Genomic DNA, 18,302 nt, shown 5'->3' with positions numbered 1-18,302 from the left:
CTATGTTCCGATCCTGCTAGATGATGGGATCCCTATGTCTTCTAGGATCCAAAATAAACTTCTCTATCTGGCATTTATAACTCTTCATAATCTGGATTTTCCTTTCCAGTATTTTTATACTTTATTCCACTCTTTGTACCCTCTACAGCTACACAAGTCTATTTTGCAATTTCTAAAATACAAAATCATCTCTTATTGATATGCCTTTGCCCTGGCTATATACCATGTATAAAAGGTTCTGTCCCCTCACCTTTGTCTCTTGGTATTCCTAATTTTAAGATTCAGGTTAATTAGTACTTTCTGTAAGATTTTCCTATTCCTTTCAGTTGCTGATGTCTTCCCCTCTCTGACTGTTTTCCACCTATTCTGTAATGTTTTATACACACACATACACCCCACACATATATATATACACAAAGAGAGAGAGAGAGAAAGAAAGAGAGAGAGAGAGAGAGAGAGAGAGAGAGAGAGAGAGAGAGAGAGAAAGAAAGAGTTATTTACATTATGTCCTTTCCGTAAGATTATGTTTCATGAGGTTGGGGACTATTTTTGCTTTTCTTTCTGTCTTCAGAGCTAAGCCCAAAGCCTGCCACATAGTACATATTTAATAAAAGCTTGTTGAATGACTGAAAGACAATTGGAAAATTCCAGTATTAATATTTAGTATTACTATATGCCTGATCTAGACCCTCATCTAAGTGCTTCATTTTAGAAGGTTCTATTTATTGTGTGCTTGTATCCTCTGCTGTTTCTCCAAGCTTAACTCTGTCTGTGGTGATTCTTTGAAAAGTGGGCTTTTGGTATGGACTTCATCAAGTGGTTGGGAACCCAAAGGTACAAGGACTAGACCAACAGAGTTGAAAGAACTCTGCTGATATGTATTCTGTTAGTTTAGTTAGCATTCGTCATTGACTACTTATTTCCTTGGCTGGATAGAATAATTCAGCAAACAGACTATTTCTTATGACTATTTATCATTTTATCAAAGCACCTATTTTACCTTTTAATATACTGTTCCCTTTAGTCTCATGTTTACTTTCCTCCGAGAAAAGTTTGGGCAAATCATTTCTCTGAGAACCAAGAGAGGACCTTCAGAGCTATTTTAAAGAAAGCAAAAAGATAGCTTCTAGGCTTCCACAAGCTATCAGGGCTTAACACTGGAAGAAAGGACTTCAGGAGAGGCTAATTTTTCTGCCTCATCAAGGGGCTGGGTATTGAGACCTTCAAGAAATTTCAAGATCATTATACTCTGAGTTGACAAAGAACATAATTCAATGGGTAAATGTCTTAAAAAGGTAGTTAATAAATGTTTACTGATTTACAGCCAGGAGACCAATAACAATGGTAGAAGAGAGCACAGATCTTAGGCCACAGGGCAAATAGAAACAAGAGAATAATGTACCCTTGGCTTCTGCTTCAAGTTTTATATTCTGCCCACCTGCATTTTTGATTTCCTTCACATGCTAATTGTACAATATTTCAGAGTCCAATTCTTTTCATACAGCAAAATAACGGTTTGGACATGTATACTTATTTTGTATTTAATTTATACTTTAATATATTTAACACATATTGGTCATCCTGCCATCTAGGGAGGGGGTGGGAGGAAGGAGGAGAAAAATTGGAACAAAAGGTTTGGCAATTGTCAATGCTGTAAAATTACCCATGCATATAACTAAATAAAAAGCTATTAAAAGTTTAAAAAAAACCCAAAAACAAATTAAAAAATACCATGTTAAACTATGTTTAGTGAAAAATTAAAAAGAATATCATTGTATTCAAATAAAAGTATTAGTAATTTAATTTAAAAATAATAAAATTAGTGGAATTTATAATGTTAAAAAATTATAATAAAAAAGTTTGATATTTTGGAGCTGTTTGAATAAAGATATATCTTGAGTCCTGATGGCTAGTTTTTTGGTTCCTGGTTGCTATCATTGTGCTGCCATTTTTGTTGGCCAACAGTTCAAGTGTAACTTTCTCAAGATTATGGCTTGGTTATGCCACAATTATTCTGACTTTGAGAGGGTAACTAACTACATTTTTTGGCTTTGATCATGTCTTTTCCTTTGCTGGGAGTGTGTCTCTGTACTCTTCCCCTTGAGATTTTTATCTGTAAGTAATATGGCCATGATCCTGGTATGAATACAAAAATAAGACTAATAGCAACTGGCTGGGATATCTCAGGTGTTATTTTGCTTAGGCTCTGGTCCCCTGAGGGAGTTTATTAAGCTACAGGCATTAATGATTTTTAGTGCATTTGTAGTCCTGGATAACTAAAGTGGAGATAAGCCTTCTTGGAATTAACATAAATAACAAATGTTTGCAGAATGTTCTTAGTTGTTAATGCCTTCCCCTCTCAGATTGTATTTCATCTACTCTGTAAATATCTTGTATTTATTTATTGTCTGTAGGACAAATATGACATATTTTAAAATTCATTATTATCTATATTTTATTGCATTTTTGCTCATTTTTGTTAAATATTTCCCAATTACATTTTCATATGATTTAAGCCACATTAGGCAGTGTTATGAGTTGCAAGCAGTCCGTAAGCTACATGTTTTTGACATCCCTAATTTGATCTAGCCCCATGACTGCATAGGAAGAAGCCAAAACCCATAAGCTGATAAAGGTTAATCAGCAATGGAGCAGCTAGGTGGCGCAGTGGATAGAGCACCGGCCCCAAAATCAGGAGGACCTGAGTTCAAATATGATGTCAGACTGTTAACAAGTCCTAGCTGTGTGACCCTGGGAAAGTCACTCAATCCCAACTGCCTCAGCACATACACACAAAAATGTTAAATAGCAAGAAAATGATAAACTGAACTGAGAATCTCAACTTCCGGTTTTGGTGAATTGAGATGTAAAATCTTAATATGCTATTTCATCTAAATCCAGAGCTTGAAAATCTGTTGTGGATCTATGAATTCAGCCCCAAATTTAAAAGCAAGAAAAAATAAATCACATTAAAAAATATCTTTCAGATTGTCAAATATAATTTCAACTTGTTTTTGCCTAGAAATAGACAACAGAGTATAAAAAAAGAAGAGGCTGCAGACCAAAGTTTAAAGCTGAATGTTGCATGTTCACATTTTACTATCATTTATTACACAAAAATAGAGCAAGGTCTCAATGAACCTTTTGTAGATTTTGTGGGATGTTTGCAAATAGCTGTAATAAGAACCATTGGAGATAATGCTGCCACAGAAATAATGACTAGACATTTGACTAAGGAAAATGCCAATGTGGTTTGCAAAAGAATTATATGGGGGCTAGACAAAGATGCTCCTTTGGAGGAGATCATAAGACGCTGTGCCACAGTGGGCACAAATGCTTATTATACCCAAACTATGATGAATATGGGAAGACAGGGTCCTTCTTGGCAAGGGACTTCTAGAGAAATTCGTCGATGTTTTCAGCATGGAAAAGTTGGACATCTAAGAGCCCAATGTAGATACAGAGATACAATGAGAAGACAGGGTGAGAGAATAAAACCCAAAACCCCATGTCCAAAATACCTACTAATTTAAAATATACAACCTAGATTCTGTCATTTTAGAAACTCCATCTTAGGTTATATAGTTCACAAGAAAACCTAGAAGTAACTCCTGCTAAGCAGGCTTGCCAAATATTTTATAAATATATTTTGCAAGCAGATCTATTAAAATCTTTTTGAATAAAGGAGTCATCAGTTTTGAGAAAAGGGGAAAAGCAACACATGATCATATATAACTAATACAACTAGTAATTCTTAAACACTAAGATGTTAGATTCTTATTTATATTTCTGCTTCTTTAGTTTATGATCATTTTTCCCCCCTCCCTTTACAAAAGATTTCATTTATACAAGGAAGCTGGGTGAGGAATTTTCTTCTACAAATGCAAGCCAAATCTCTATAAATTACAATCTCAGAGAAAATTGTCTAGAGAACTGAGAGGTTAAATAATATGACTAAGATCACAATATCTGAATCAGTCAGAGGCAAAATGAGTATTGCTTGCTCCAAGATCAATTCTGTTTACACTATAGCACACTACCTGTTGAGTCAAGAGAAAAACCAATAGTTGAAAAGAATTAGTGAACATTAATACAATTTGTACCTTTCTTCTGTGCATTCTTGTTTCTCTGTTCCATCAATTTCAATTTCTATCAGCTCTTCTGCTTCTCTTTTAGTCATGGCTGGGGAAAAAAAAAGAGAGACCAGTCCTGCAATATTTAAAATTTTAAAGTCTAAATCCAAGCACAACAGAACTGCTGATACAGACTGAAAATTTAAATGCATGTTTCCTACAATAATGTTTCTGAGGCTTACTCTAGCTGATGTGATAAGCAGTGATGGAAAGAATATCCACATCCATTCAAACATTAGACATACACTTTTTTTTTTAAGTTACAATAACAATTTTATATTTGTCTTATATAGTCTACAGATCTTCCTTAGGTACAAGGAACATTTATATGGAACACATTTTTGGCTGATTTATTTCTAAGTGGTGTATATAACTCCCCCAAATAAAACTTAATTTAATACTTCCAAGATCTATGATTTTATCTGTGTGGATTATAAACCTATGTGTATGTTTCCTACTCTTCCCCTTCCCCCAGATATCTTGCTTTCCAATGATCTAAGAAAAAACCAAATTTTTATTTGCTTGTAATTTGATTTTTTTTTCCCCCGAGGCAATGGGATTATGTGAATTGCCCAGAGTCACACATAGGAAGTGTTAAGTGTCTGAAGTCACATTTGAATTCAGGTCTTCCTGACTTCAGGGCTGTTGCTCTATTCATTTTGCCACCTAGCTGCCCCATTTGCTTACAATTTAAATGCCGTCAAAATCCTGCCTCTAAAGTAGTGCTTTCTATATAAGCAAAGTCTACGGAGTTGGTAAGCTATGATTATATTTTTGCCTATCCTATTTTCTCTGTCCACTGATTACAGAAAATGTTTCTGGGAAGCATCTGACTGGCACTGTGTCTTATTATTATAAAGGAGATCCAGATTCTAGGATGGTTTATAATTCATGAAGAGAACTTAAATCAAGGTAAATAACATTTGGCAATACTAAGGAAGGAGGTACCTTTCAAATTCTACAATATCATTTTCTGAGGCAAAAAACAAGGAGAGTACCTAATATTATCTCTGAAGGAAAAATCTCAAAAGAAAAAGTATGTATAGATTTTGAGAAGATGATGCTTTAAGAGGTTTAAAATGAACTCAGCTGGATACAAATATTATGACTCAATTTCTATGCTTCTTCTCAAATCAGACTTAACTTCACTGTACAAGAACTGTATTCTGGCTCAGTGACTTAGTTAGCACAAGCCTCATAAAAACGACTATACTTTTAAAATGTCTGTAACATCTTAAATTTGAATACCTGAGATTAAGTCTCAGTTCTGCTGCTAACTCCCTGGATGACCTGGCAGTAATCATTAACTTTTTGGAACTACAGTATATCTTCATATACAGAGGGAAGGTACCCTAGAATTGATGACCTCTGAGGTCAATTCATTTTGGAGGTTTTTTCCCCCCTCAAATAAAAAGGATTATTACCCCACCCCACTCCCCTATCCCCGCCTGAGGCAATTGGTGTTAAGTAACTTGCCCAGGGTCACATAATTAGGAAGTGTTAAGTGTTTGAGGTCACATTTGAACTCAGGTCCTCTTGACTTCAGGTCCTCTTGACTTCAGGGCTGGTACTCTACTCACTGCACCATCTTGTTCAAGAATTATTCTTGAGTTTTATAATACCTTGAATTATGTCTGGTTCTGAAAGCTGAATAAATTGGGGATTTGTAGTAGTGTGTTGGTTGGTGAGATGTGTTTTAATAACATCAAATATTAATAGTGCTGAGGTTATTGCCTGAGTGAAGAGCTTGATTGGTGATTTTTTTGATGGAGGTAGTATTTTTTTAATGAAGAAGATAATAGCATGTTTGTCTTAAGTCCTTATCAGATTAATCAGTGGGCTGCTAAACGTGCAAAGTATTGGGATCTGAGAATATAATTATTGATTCACAGAAAAGTAGCAGTAAGGGAAGATATAAAACCATTATTTTTAGGATATGGAGGAGGGGAAGAAAGGAACAATCATTTAATAAGGACATACTACATGCTGGGCACTGGGTTAAGAACTTTACAGATGGCATCTGTAAAGTATTATTGTATCTGATTATGAATCAAATAGCATAATTTAGTTGACCCTATTAGTATGTGGTAAAAAACGAAGCAGAGACTTCTTAATTCTTTAAGGTGAGTTAACATAACCATTAATTTAGAAATAAAGATTATAATGCTTGTCACATTTTCTCCCAGGCCCTAGGCCTAAGAAGTTGAGTAGCCCACATAACTTCATTAGAAATTTAAGGCACATACTCACTTCACATATACAGAGACCCAGAAGGAAGATACAGGTAGCATCCTAATAAGATACCATTCTTTAAAGACCCAAGTAGCCTTCTAAAGTTTTAAATCAGGTAGTAGAATCTCTTTACTGATTGCTTTAATATATTGAGGTCTCTTCCTTTGGTGAAAATAAGAATAGTAAACATTTATATAGCAATTACTATGTTCCAGATACTGTTCTAAGTGACTTACAATCATTTTCTTATTTCATATGAGAAATTCCTTGTGTATGACAGTCAATAAAGGAAAAAGTGAAAAGCAGAGGAAGAGAAACAAATTTACAAAAAGTTTGGCCAGAAACCTCAAAAAATCCCCAACAGAAGACTTTTTAAACTTTTAAGGATGGAAATAGGAAAAAATAAAAATAAAATAATGGAAGCCCCATATACAATTTTTTACAACTTTTGTTCTCTAATGTTAGTGGAGCCATAACATTTGGACTCTTAGATATAGTATCAGTCCTTGATATATAGCAAAAGGAAGTTAGAGGGTTGTAAAACTAAGACGTGAAGAGCAGAGATATATCAGAAGAGTTTTTGCTGGATAAAAGAATTTTGAGGATGCTGAGGAACTGACTTTCAATGTATCTGAAAGAAGGATAATTACCTAAACCTGTAGAAGAAATCATGTAGCTAACTTTCTCATCTCTACAAAATCTTAATAAAAATAACTGATATGTGAATCAAGTCCATACTTGAAAGTATAAAAAGAGAACAAATTTTAGAAAATAATATTCTAAGAGCCTACTCAAAACTGATGGAAAAATATAAGATCCTAGTGTGCTTATTTATTGTTAAAGCATTTGATCAGAGTTAAAGTGGAAAATGTTGCTTAAATAAAATTAAAATTTCTGTTCACAAATCCAGTTCAGCTAAGATTAGAAAGGAAATAGTTAAGTGGAGGGAATCCTTGCAGCAAGTTTTTCATATAAGTCTCATTTGTTTCTTTCTTTTTGTTGATTTACTTTCTTCATTTAAGTAAATTTGCTTCCCACTTCCCAAGTTCTCACTGAGGAAACAAGATACATTCCTATCACAAATACATTTAGTCAAGCAAGGCAAGTTTCAGAAGTGGGCATATCTAAAAAAATATTTTTCAATCTGCATTCTTACTTCATCACCTATCAGGAGATTTCATTACAAGTCCTCTGGAACTATGATTGGTCATTGCTGATTAGAGTTTTTAAGACTTTCAAAATTGTTTGAATTTACAAACTCTTATAGTATAAAAACTGTTTTGTTCATTTTATTCTGCATCCATTTACATGTAAATCTTTCAGAATTTCTCTAAAACCATCCCTTTCATCATTTCCTATAGCACAATGGTATTTTACATTCATATACCATAATTTGTTCCCTCATTCCTCCAACTGATGGATATCCCAGTTTCCAACTTTTTACCATTATAAAAGAATTGCTAGAAATATTTTTCAATGAATCCTTTTCCTTTGATCTATTTGGAGTACAGAAATGATAGTGATATTGTTGGGTCAAGAGTATGCATGTATAATTTTTGGACATAGTTCCCAATTGATTTCTAGAATGACAAAGGTCTCATTTCCAAAGAACTAATTTGAATTTATAAGAACAAAAATCATTTGTCAACTGATAAATGGCCAAAGCAAGAAATTTAAGCCATATGAAAAAAAAAAATTCTCTAAATGACTAATAACTAGAGAAATACAAATTAAATTGATAAATGTTGAAGGGACTAAGAGGAAAAGGGCACAGTGATATTCTGCTAGTGAAATGGTAATTACAGTCACTCTGGGATATCCCAACAGTTACAAAATTGTGTCCCTTTGACTCAGTGATGTCATTACTAGACTTTCATCTCAAAGAGGGCAGAGTGTGTGTTAGGGTAGACTAGTACCTCTGCTGTGAGGGCTGCTTTCCAACTTTGGTGTCTACCTAATGCACCTTACTCTTACTTGTGGCTCCAACAAGTTGTAGCATGCACAGTGATCACACCCCAGGAAAATGTTTTGGCAGATAAAGACTATACCAGACGGAGGATAATGATTGGGGTTGTCCACTGCAAATATGTGAAGACTTTCCCTGGTCAAATGGGGATTTTTTTCACCAGGGGAAGTCTTCCCATACTTGGGATAAACATTACCCTTACTCACCAATATGTTTGAAGTCTGATGGTTACCCTCTACTTGGTTTAGTAGTCTACTGAGTTTTTTTTTTTTTTTTCCACTATGGTTGGCTGCTGAACATGCCATAGCTTCTTGAAGCCAAAGGCCATGAAGGCAGCTGAAGCAGATGCTGCAAAAGTACTTAAGAGTCTTGTTAGACATTAAATTTAGGAAGTGTTAAACTCCCTTCCCAAATAGCCTGCAAAACTCCCAAATAAAGCCTGAATCAAACTAAATGTAACTGGAAAATGTTTTAACAAAATAAAGATGCAACATCTAGAATGTAAATTTGTGCAATTACTGGACCATTTTGGCAAGGGCTTTAAATATCATATTTAGCTCAGAACTAATAAAAAGTACCATTAAACATTCTTAAGTAGTGTGATAACATGACTAAAATTGTGCCTTACAAAAAAGGTAGCACTGTACAGTAGAAAAAATACTGGATATGGAGTCAGAAAACCTGATTTCAAATCTCCTTTTTTAGTACTTGTGTGACACTGTAAGCCATTTAATCTTTCTGGACCATTTTCCTTCTCTGTAAAATAGCATAGATGGACATTGTAAAAGATGGATTAAAAAGGTAAAAGTGACACATAATAATCAAGGTAAGAAAAGATGAGCTCCTGAACTAGATTGATAGCTATCTAATTGAAGAACCAGGTAGAGATATTAGAGGAGAATTAATGAGAACTGTCAATTAACAAAACATGGGAGGGTTTAAGAAAGAAGAATCTAGGATACCTGAGATAGCTAATGGTAGATTGTGATTGACAAGATGGTGGAACCTTCAATTTGAGATGTTTATAGGATATCCAGATAATTGTTTTGCAACAGTTCAATAAATCAGCCTGGACTCCAGGTAAGAAAGGATAATTGGGTAGGCAATTTGGGAGTTATCTAAAATGGTATTTGAGCCCATGAAAGCTGATGAGACAATATGCATACTAAAAAGAAGAGGACCTATTCAAAACTTGACATAATTCAAGACTAAAAATCCAGCTTTTTTCTCCTTTTATATATAAACTCCATTTTGAGGCAAGGGCCCACATTATCCATTCATTTTCTGGGGCTCATGCAGTCCTTCCCCCTTGTCAGCTCTAGTTTGTATTGTTTTCCTTCTTTCAGGCAGGAACTATAGGGTTTTTTAATTTTATTTTTGCTTTTATTTTTGTACCCTGTGCTTACTACAGGGCCTGGCACACAGTATGTACCTATTGCTTGGTGATTTATACATATATAGGGGACAGGATGAAAAAATTCAGAGAGTATCCATAAGAAAGGGATATTCCAGTGTCAAATCCTGCAGAGACGCAATGAAGAATGAAGACTGAGGAAAAAGTCATTGGTTTTCATTCCAGAGAATCATTAGTGACCTTCTAGAGACCTATTTCAGTTGAGAGGTAAGAAATGGAAGAAAATGCAAGGGTTTAAGGAGCAGAAGATGAGATAGTAGAATAGCAATCAATTTAGCTGTTTTCTAGAAATCTAGCTATTAATGGGAGAGGTAACAAGTCTGCAAGATTTTAAAGCTAATCAGAACAGCCACTTGCCCTGTGCTTTGCAGTTGCCCTTTTCACTAGAAGAATACTAACTTTCTCTACTTTAATCTACTCAACTATGGGATTGCACCTGGAAGTTGAGATATCCTGATTGTTGGGTGGGTGAAAATTCACCTAACCAACCACAGACTATACAGAGGGGACAACCAACTATGTACTATCATCCATCAGGAAAATAGGGCCCTACATCTTGCAATCTGCCCTGATTTCAAATGGAGCAGTGATTATCAGCACTATCCCCTCCTTTTGACCTGAGAATAATAATCAAATCAACATTACTATTTAGATATCCTTATGACTCCTGAGAGGCAGAATGGACAGGACTTAGGTTCTGAAGTCCACAAGACCTGAGTTCAAATCTAGCTTCAGATACTAGCTGTGAAATCCTGGGCAGGTCACTCACTACCTCTGCCTAATTCTATTTTCTCAACTGTTCTACCCACATCCTCTCAACCCCCCTGCAGGCACAAAGTGACTCATTTTTACACGTGTCACTCCAATGTATAGTGCCTGGCATATAGTAGGTGTTTAAACAATTCTAAATTCATCTAAACACCTTTTTCTGCCTTCCACTGATATCTTCTAAGTGATCTTGGTTCATTTCGTTAAGTCATTCTTCTCATTACCTTAAATAACTATCTCACAGATACTTAAGACATGCTTGACAAATAGCCAAAAAACCTAACTTCTTCTAGCCTGTTTTCTCATCTCAGCTGTAATAAAATGAGTATTTGATGTCATTTAAGGTATTTTTTAGCTCTTAAGTCTTCAAATATAAGATTCAAATTGTCCTTTGTTTTACTGTACAACGTTAGGGTGATAACTTTCTTGGTTTTTAATCTCTGATGAATCGTTAAACATCAACTGCAAATTACAAATAAGTATTCACTGCTCTAGGGGAGTTTATAATCTAAAAGTTGGATTATGCTTCAAAGTAGCCTTCCAGACATTTCAGTAGGATAATATAGGTAAAATTAAGTTTACAAAACTACCTGCCTCCAATCCTTTTATGAAAAAAAGCAACTGAGGGCATCCCAGAGTAAGTTGTTTTGGTGACAGTACGAATCTGCAGAAGCATAGGAATAATTTAAAAAATTAATTGTCAGAATACAAGAGAATGGACAAAGGCAAACCCCGGTTCACATGCAGAATCACAAACAGCAATGGAGGTCTGCAACTGCAAAGCTCGTAAAAGTGGTCCCGGGAATTACTAAGATGGAGTGGGGGTGGGGAGGAGACAAGTTTTTAAGAATTCAGAGTGACAAGAATTCTGCGGGGTGAAGTGTCCCTAGATCTGGCCTCCGGGGGATCCCAGGGAGTACTCTGGGCTACATGGGGGGACGGTCCCTAAGGAAGAAAGGGGGTCTAGCACAAACCCCCTCCACTCCCCGCCTTCTTCCCCCCAGTGAGGCCGGCGCCTCCTCCCAGGCCCTCCCTAGGCAGCGGTCTGGTCCCTCGCCCTCAAATCTGCACAAACGGAAATAGGAGGCAGCGCGTCAGGATCCAGCGGAAACAAAACAGTGACGGTGGCCGGTTAGTGCGGGAGAGAAAGCCTCGAGACAGGGCCCGGACCCGGGCTGCGGTCTCTGTTGCCAGCCTTTGCCCCTCCCTGTCTTGGGCCACTCACCCGTTTTGGGAATCAGCCTCTTTCTCCTACACGGTTCTTGGAGCCAACTGACAACCGTGGCGTCTCCGGCTCTGCTGCCTTCGACTCCCCAAGCAAAGCCACGGCTCTGGGGAGGCTCGGACCTCGGGGCCTTTCTTCGGCACCCCAACAGAGATCAGGACACCCCCGCCCCCCCTCCGGCTCGCCAAGCGTTTTCGGGCCCTAAACTACAACTCCCAGAACCATACCTCCACCCCCACCCTTGACACTCAGAGACGGAACCGCGGGGAACAAACACTTCACCCCTCTCCTCCCCCTTCGGAAAAATGGAGGTTCACGGAACCACAAGACCTCCACCCATCCCAAAGCCTTCCACATGCATTTTCCTACGCTCTGCTTTAAACGTATTAACAACAACCTAGAAAGGCGACCGGGAGAAAAATAGCGCTCGAATGCGCATGCGCACAGATCAATGGTTTCCACGCGCGGGTTGTAGCGGGGTGAGAAGGAAAGGGTGGAAAGGGCAGGAAGGGTAGGGGGAAGAAGGGACAAAAAAAGATGGCGGTAGCGAGGTGTTCGTCACAGGACCCGGAAGCACTTTCCGTTCCGTTTCCTCCCGAAAAACTCGCCGTAGATCTCACCTAGGCCGACTAAAGTCACTGCGGGTTTCCAACGTTCCTCCCTCTCCGGTAAGCAGCGAGAGCCTGAGTCGGTAGCGGCGAACCATAATGCAATTCGGAGGGTGGGGAGGCCTAGTGGGGCGGAGCAAGGACCGGAAGTAGGTCCAGTGGCTTCAAGTGTTCGGGAATCTTGACTGGGTTGCAAGGTGACTGTGACTGAGCGGTTGGGCCAGGTAGGTCAGGCTTATTCCGAGCTCTCTGTGACCAAGGGTAAGTCATTCCTCCTCACCCAGGAAAACTTTACGACTGAACGGTTACCTGCCCCAATTTTCTCCTTAGGCCTCATGTCTTATGGAGAAGGGCTCTTTGCCCTTGGTGCCGCATGCTGGGTACGGGCGCTGCGGTTGCATTCCTTAATTTGTTAGGATTAAGAAAAACAAAAAACAAAACAAAAAGCCTTACGAAACTGAACCTGCTGGATTGGGGTGAGGAGACTTGAGGATATAATCGTTTTGAGTTCGGGAAGGGAAGACTGCCTGTGGCCTGTTGGTACAAGGTCACAACCAGGACATATTAGTCAGGTTCCTGGGTTTAGCTGCAGCTTCCCATTTGTTTTTGTGTAAAATGCATAAGAAGAAATGGATAGGGCGAAGTGCAAAGTTCTCTTAACCTTAGAAGAGGGATGGATTTCTATGGCCTTTCAAGATCTCTAAAACCGCTCAGCCTATACTAAAGAGCAGTGGTTAGAGATTTAAAAGCCCTTTAATTTTTAAAATGTGAACTGAGAGGAAATAGATTCAGTAAGAAAATGGACATATTTAGGTAAAAGTTGCAGAATGAAGTGTAATTGGATGTTGATGAATAAGGTAATAGAGATAACATGCCTGTTACATTAGCTATTCTGGCATCCTAACTGGGAAAAGAACCCAATTATCTTTATATTTTCTTATATACAAATGTCCTAACACTTAATATTTTGACCTTATTTCTACTCTTCCCCTCCCCCCATTTAACCCCTGATTTACTTCCCTTAATAGTAACAGCTGAAGAGACCATGGAGTTTTAAATCTTGCTGATGTTCAAGTTTTAGTTCTTTATAATTGTTTGTTTTTAGGTTCCTAATACTTAACTTCATGCAGCCTTTTATATGCATAGGCTCAGAAACTGAAAGGAAGAGATTTCAAACATTAAAGGCTCTTAGAAATAAGAGAATAATGATTATGTTCCTGTATTCAGATTTACCTGTGTCTATAGAAAGTTCTTAGTACAATGGAGCTCATTACATAATATTTTATCAGTTTGTGATTTAGCCCCTTTGGATGATGGTAAAATTAGTATTTCATTGTATTTTTACAGCTATGTACAGAATTTGCTTTTCTTTTCATTAAAACAATTTGTTTGATTCTGTTCATTTAACTTTAGGATCACTATGGCTCTTAAAAGGCTCCTCAAGTTTTCAACTCTTTTAAGGTCTGCAACTTCAATTTATTTTCAGAGGAATATTGGTATTACAGCTGTTGCATTTAACAAGGAACTTGATCCAGTTCAAAAACTCTTTGTAGACAAGATTAGAGAATATAAATCCAAGAGACAGTAAGTAGAAATAAAATCGTTTATCTTTGGTGATTGCAATAAAAAACCTTTTTAATTGCCAAATGTATTAAAATGTCCAAGAATCTCATTGTAAAACTGTTAAGCTTTTAAGATAATATTTTATACAAATAACAATTGTAAATAAGTTTTTTTTTTAGTAATTCAGTAACTAAATTGCTGTAGACTTACTATAAGTGAAACATTTAAAAGCAAATAATCTGTAATAAACGCAGATTTATATGTACACATATACAAGATACAAACAAAGTAGATGCCAGGAAATCTGAAAGGGGAAGACAATCTGCTTTTGGGAGAGCTAAGAAAAACTTTACAAACTTTTTCTCCTTAATTTATCTTTTCATCCTCCCTGTATCTGACTGAGTACCCTACCCACTCTGAAAGAAAAAGTGATTTTATGTTAAAAGTGGTCCTCATATATTTTTTTACTCTTAATCTGGAAGAATCACTCTCTTTATGAAGCTTTAATTCCTTTCTTTCATGGATGATTTGTATCTATTTATATTTTTTCTTTAATATTTATTCTTTGTGGACTTAAAAATGGTGCTGTATTCCAGGTATTGTGCTAGGCAGTAGAAATTACAGCCAAGTCTTCTGGCTTTCATTACTTTGCTATTTTCATCATATCACACTAGCTTTCCTATATTGTAATGGCCATACTTTGCTCGTGACTTGGTAATATAGTAGCTGTTAACAGTTAAATCAATTTGAAATCAGTTAATACTTATTAAGTAAGAAACTGGTATAATGGCTACAGGGCTGATCTTGTAGTTAGGAAAATTTGAGTTTAAGTCTTCCCCTTTGGCACATACTAGCTGTGAGACCATGGGCAGATTTTATATTTCAGTGTGCCTGATCTAAAATTGAATTCTTTATACTAATAAAATCATACTTCAGGTTCCCTCCCCAAAAAAATATACTTTCAGATCCCCAGTTAACATATTCTCCAGTGACCTCTTGTTATTTGGTGAAATGAAAATTATTTTATGTAAATGATAGAATGAATTTTATTTATTTTATTTACCTTTTTTGCACATTAGGGCAGCTGGAGGACCTGTTGATATTGGTCCTGAATATCAACAAGATCTGGACAGAGAACTCTTTAAGCTTAAGCAGATGTATGGTAAAGCAGACATGAATACATTCCCAACATTCAAATTTGAAGGTAAGCTTTAATTTTCAAATTAAATTCTGGGTTAGTGATTTATAGATATAAACTTATTTTATTTCATTTCATCTATTTATTTATTTAATTTTATAATAACTTTTTATTGACAGTACCCATGCCAGGGTAATTTTTTTACAACATTATCCGATTTTTCCCCTCCCTCCCTCCACTCCCTCCTCTAGGTGGCAAGCAGTCCTATGTATGTTAAATATGTTGCAGTGATATAAACTTATTTTAGAAGAGAATTTCATTCCAGTGGCCCTTGGAGCAAACTAGTTAGCACAGTGATATTTTGAGATTTTAAAATGACTGGTTACTGACAAATTTGTGGTGCATTTTTTAAAAGTCAAGTTGTTTAATCAAATAGATTTGTACTCCAGAAGTATTTTGTATTCTATGTGTGCTATGGCATTTTGAGTATTATATTGTGGAAACTTATAACAGCAAATTATGATGTAGTCAAAACTTTTAAATTGGGGGGAATTTCAAACTCCAATTCTTTTTGTACAGCAAAATAACTATTAGGACATATATGCTTTAACATACTTGACATGTATTGGTCAACCTGCCATCAGGGAGGTGGAGGGGAAGGAGGGAGGGGAAAAAATTGGAATAAAAGGTTTTCCAATTGTTAATGCTGTAAAATTACCCATGCATATGACTTGTAAATAAAAGCCATAACAAAATAAATAAATAAATAAATTGGGGGTGGGGGAGTCTTATTTTTGTGGGGTATTTGACTATTGACCATTCCTTCCTCCTCCTGGATACTCTTACCTTCTACTCCTCCTCTCGTCATCTCTTTTTGTGATATTACTTTCTCCTGGTTCTCTTCCTGTCTTAACTATACCTTTGGTCTCCTTTCCTTTTCATCATTTTCCTAAATGGGTATTAGTACATTTTAAATAATATTACAAGTGTTATAAAATACAATAATAAGTTATTATGTCATAATAATTATATCATTTGACTCACCTGATCTTTCTAGTCTGGGGTTAATTATCATATTAGTGTTGCAGATTTATATATCCAGCCTCAGTTAGTGTCCTCATCTTTAATCTGTCATCATTAATTAACTGCCTTTTAGGTATTTCACACTGAACACCCCAGAGACATCTCAAGCTCCCTATGTCCAAGACAGAACTCATCTTTCCAGCAAAATTGTCTTTCATACTTTGTTTTTTTCTTTCCAAGGTTCTTCTAGTTCTCCCCATTCGTATTTCTTAAGTATATCTTGGACTAATTCATTCCTGACCTTGTTAAACACTAGCATTTCCTTGTTGCCTCAAGATTCAAATATAAAGTCTTCTATAACTGTTTTTAAAGACAAGCTCATGGCCTTATATCCAATCTCTTTATATATTACTCCCTCACCCACAGTCTTCAATAAATTCAAACAGTTCTTTCTTCAGATCCCATTTTGATGAGTTTATATTGGCTCTTCATCCCTGCATTCCCTTTTCACTTCTATCTCATAGAATCTTTTCCTTCAAGATGCTGCTCAAACACCTTCTTCATGAATTCTTTTGTAATTCTTTCAATTGCTAAAAGCTACTGCTCTAACTACCTTGTATTTATTTTCTATTTGTATTTATTCTTTATATACATAAATATTTGTTTTTCCAGCTGGATTGCAAATTTGAGAGGGATTATTGTTTAACATTGCCTTACATGTAGAAGGTGTTTATTGATGCTTATTGATTGATTATTGGGGGTACTTGAAAGACATGATTAAACTATAGCTGAAAGGATTTTCTTCCTGTTAGTGTGAAAAAAGCATTCTTTTCTTTAAAAGAAACCTTTGGTGGAAATAAAAAGTGTGAAAAAGCCAGTGTTACTTTTTTTCAGGGTCAAAAGTTTCTTTTTGTTGCTTTAGAAACATCTTAATTTGAGTTTAGTTTTCTCTTTGTTGGCTAGCAGGTGCCAGGTGTTTTCAGTATTTACTTAACAGTTTACTGACAGATAACTTTAATTACAATGCTTTAAAGTTTATTTATTAAAGTTCATTTATGTACATTATCTCTTTTGATCCTCATAACAATCTTCTGAGTTGACAAGTAGTGTTATCCCCATTTTATAGAGGAGAAAATAGAGGTATGAAAAGATTTAATGATTTGTTCAAAGTTGCTCAGTAAGTAGTAGAACCACATTTTTTGACTTTAAACCCTATGTTTTTTCTGCTTGGTAGCTTTGATAATATAGAATGAGTGCTATTTTTTCTAAGTTTCTGAGAGCTTTTTCTCATAATAAAATGGAGAATTGATTCAGTTCTATATATTTCAGTTCTGACATTTGGTGTTGGATGATTCTCTGAATGATTAATTATGGTGATAAGAAAAGGGAAAATGAGAAAGTTCACCTGCAAAACTCAGGCATCTATATGAAATGTGTTCAATAATATTATTGACAGTCAAGTCAGATCCTGAGAACAGATAGAAGTTAGGTCTAAGGTCGCGTTCTAAGATTAATGGGGCCATGATTTCTTAAACATCTTTTGGTATCTTTCCTATCAGAAATGTTGTTTTAAACAAACAAAAAGCTCTTTAATATTGTAATAGATTCCTGCATAGATTTCTTCATGTAATTTGACCTGGTCAGCTGTTTATCCCTGATTGAAAATACTGCAGAATGAAGCCAAAATAGTTTCATAAGTTTTGGGTTTGGTCTTTTGATTCCCCATGCTGCTGAATCAACTTAAAAGAATTGGTGTATGTTTACCTTCCAGATAGTATATGCACAGAGTGAGATTTTCAAAGAAATTGTACCCATTTCTTTCCCTGCTCTCCCTTTTACTTTTTTATATATGCGATGATTTTAACTTTGATTTTTTTTTTCTTTTTTACAGACCCCAAATTTGAAGAGGCACCTAAACCTCAATCTTGAGGAGTAACTACAGAGTATATCTTGCTGTTTTGATTATTTGTCATGAATAATCAATAGTTATAATAAATTTTAATTTCACTTTCACCAAATATTCATTTTTTTAATTGTGTGTCTATACCTGGATAGATTAGGCAAGGGTTTTGGGTGTTTTTTATTGTTTTCTTTTTTCCAGTTCTGATATGCTCCTGACATTTCCCCAGCTTAGTACTGCAGTAACATCCACTAGTTTCTGTCTTCTGTTACATCTCAAATTAACAGAAACTCAACATCTCTTCTCCAGAGTCTAAATAATAATCAAATTAC

At 35.9% G+C, this 18,302-nt stretch overlaps 2 protein-coding genes across 5 annotated transcripts in view; one reads left to right on the top strand and one right to left on the bottom strand.

Annotated features, from left to right (window-relative positions):
- The window catches only part of GABPA (GA binding protein transcription factor subunit alpha), a 55,052-nt gene extending 42,856 nt beyond the window's left edge, over positions 1–12,196 (bottom strand). For both annotated transcript variants that reach the window (XM_051984829.1, XM_051984830.1), the window contains exons 1-2: positions 11,739–12,196; positions 4,104–4,182 (exon numbers count right to left, since the gene is read on the bottom strand). In XM_051984829.1, coding sequence (XP_051840789.1) covers positions 4,104–4,180 — 77 coding nt within the window. In that variant the 5' untranslated portion in view covers positions 4,181–4,182; positions 11,739–12,196. The remainder of the gene's footprint in view (positions 1–4,103; positions 4,183–11,738) is intronic.
- A 115-nt stretch (positions 12,197–12,311) lies between these two features.
- Positions 12,312–18,088, top strand: ATP5PF (ATP synthase peripheral stalk subunit F6). Of its 3 annotated transcripts, none has more exons than XM_051984832.1 (4): positions 12,312–12,406; positions 13,760–13,930; positions 14,989–15,113; positions 17,962–18,088. In XM_051984832.1, exons 2-4 carry the CDS (start codon positions 13,767–13,769, stop codon positions 17,997–17,999), a joined length of 327 nt encoding a protein of 108 aa, XP_051840792.1. In that variant the 5' UTR covers positions 12,312–12,406; positions 13,760–13,766; the 3' UTR covers positions 18,000–18,088. The 3 variants fall into 3 exon arrangements, with proteins under 3 accessions (XP_051840792.1, XP_051840791.1, XP_051840793.1); XM_051984831.1 differs by lacking the exon at positions 12,312–12,406 and adding an exon at positions 12,457–12,570; XM_051984833.1 differs by lacking the exon at positions 12,312–12,406 and adding an exon at positions 12,529–12,607.
- The last annotated feature ends 214 nt before the right edge of the window (positions 18,089–18,302 follow it).

The sequence above is a fragment of the Antechinus flavipes genome, chromosome 3, assembly GCF_016432865.1.
Source record: "Antechinus flavipes isolate AdamAnt ecotype Samford, QLD, Australia chromosome 3, AdamAnt_v2, whole genome shotgun sequence".
In the NCBI taxonomy this organism is placed as follows: Eukaryota; Metazoa; Chordata; class Mammalia; order Dasyuromorphia; family Dasyuridae; genus Antechinus; species Antechinus flavipes.
Note: the sequence above shows the minus strand (reverse complement) of the source record. Positions and strands in the feature narration are given on the sequence as shown.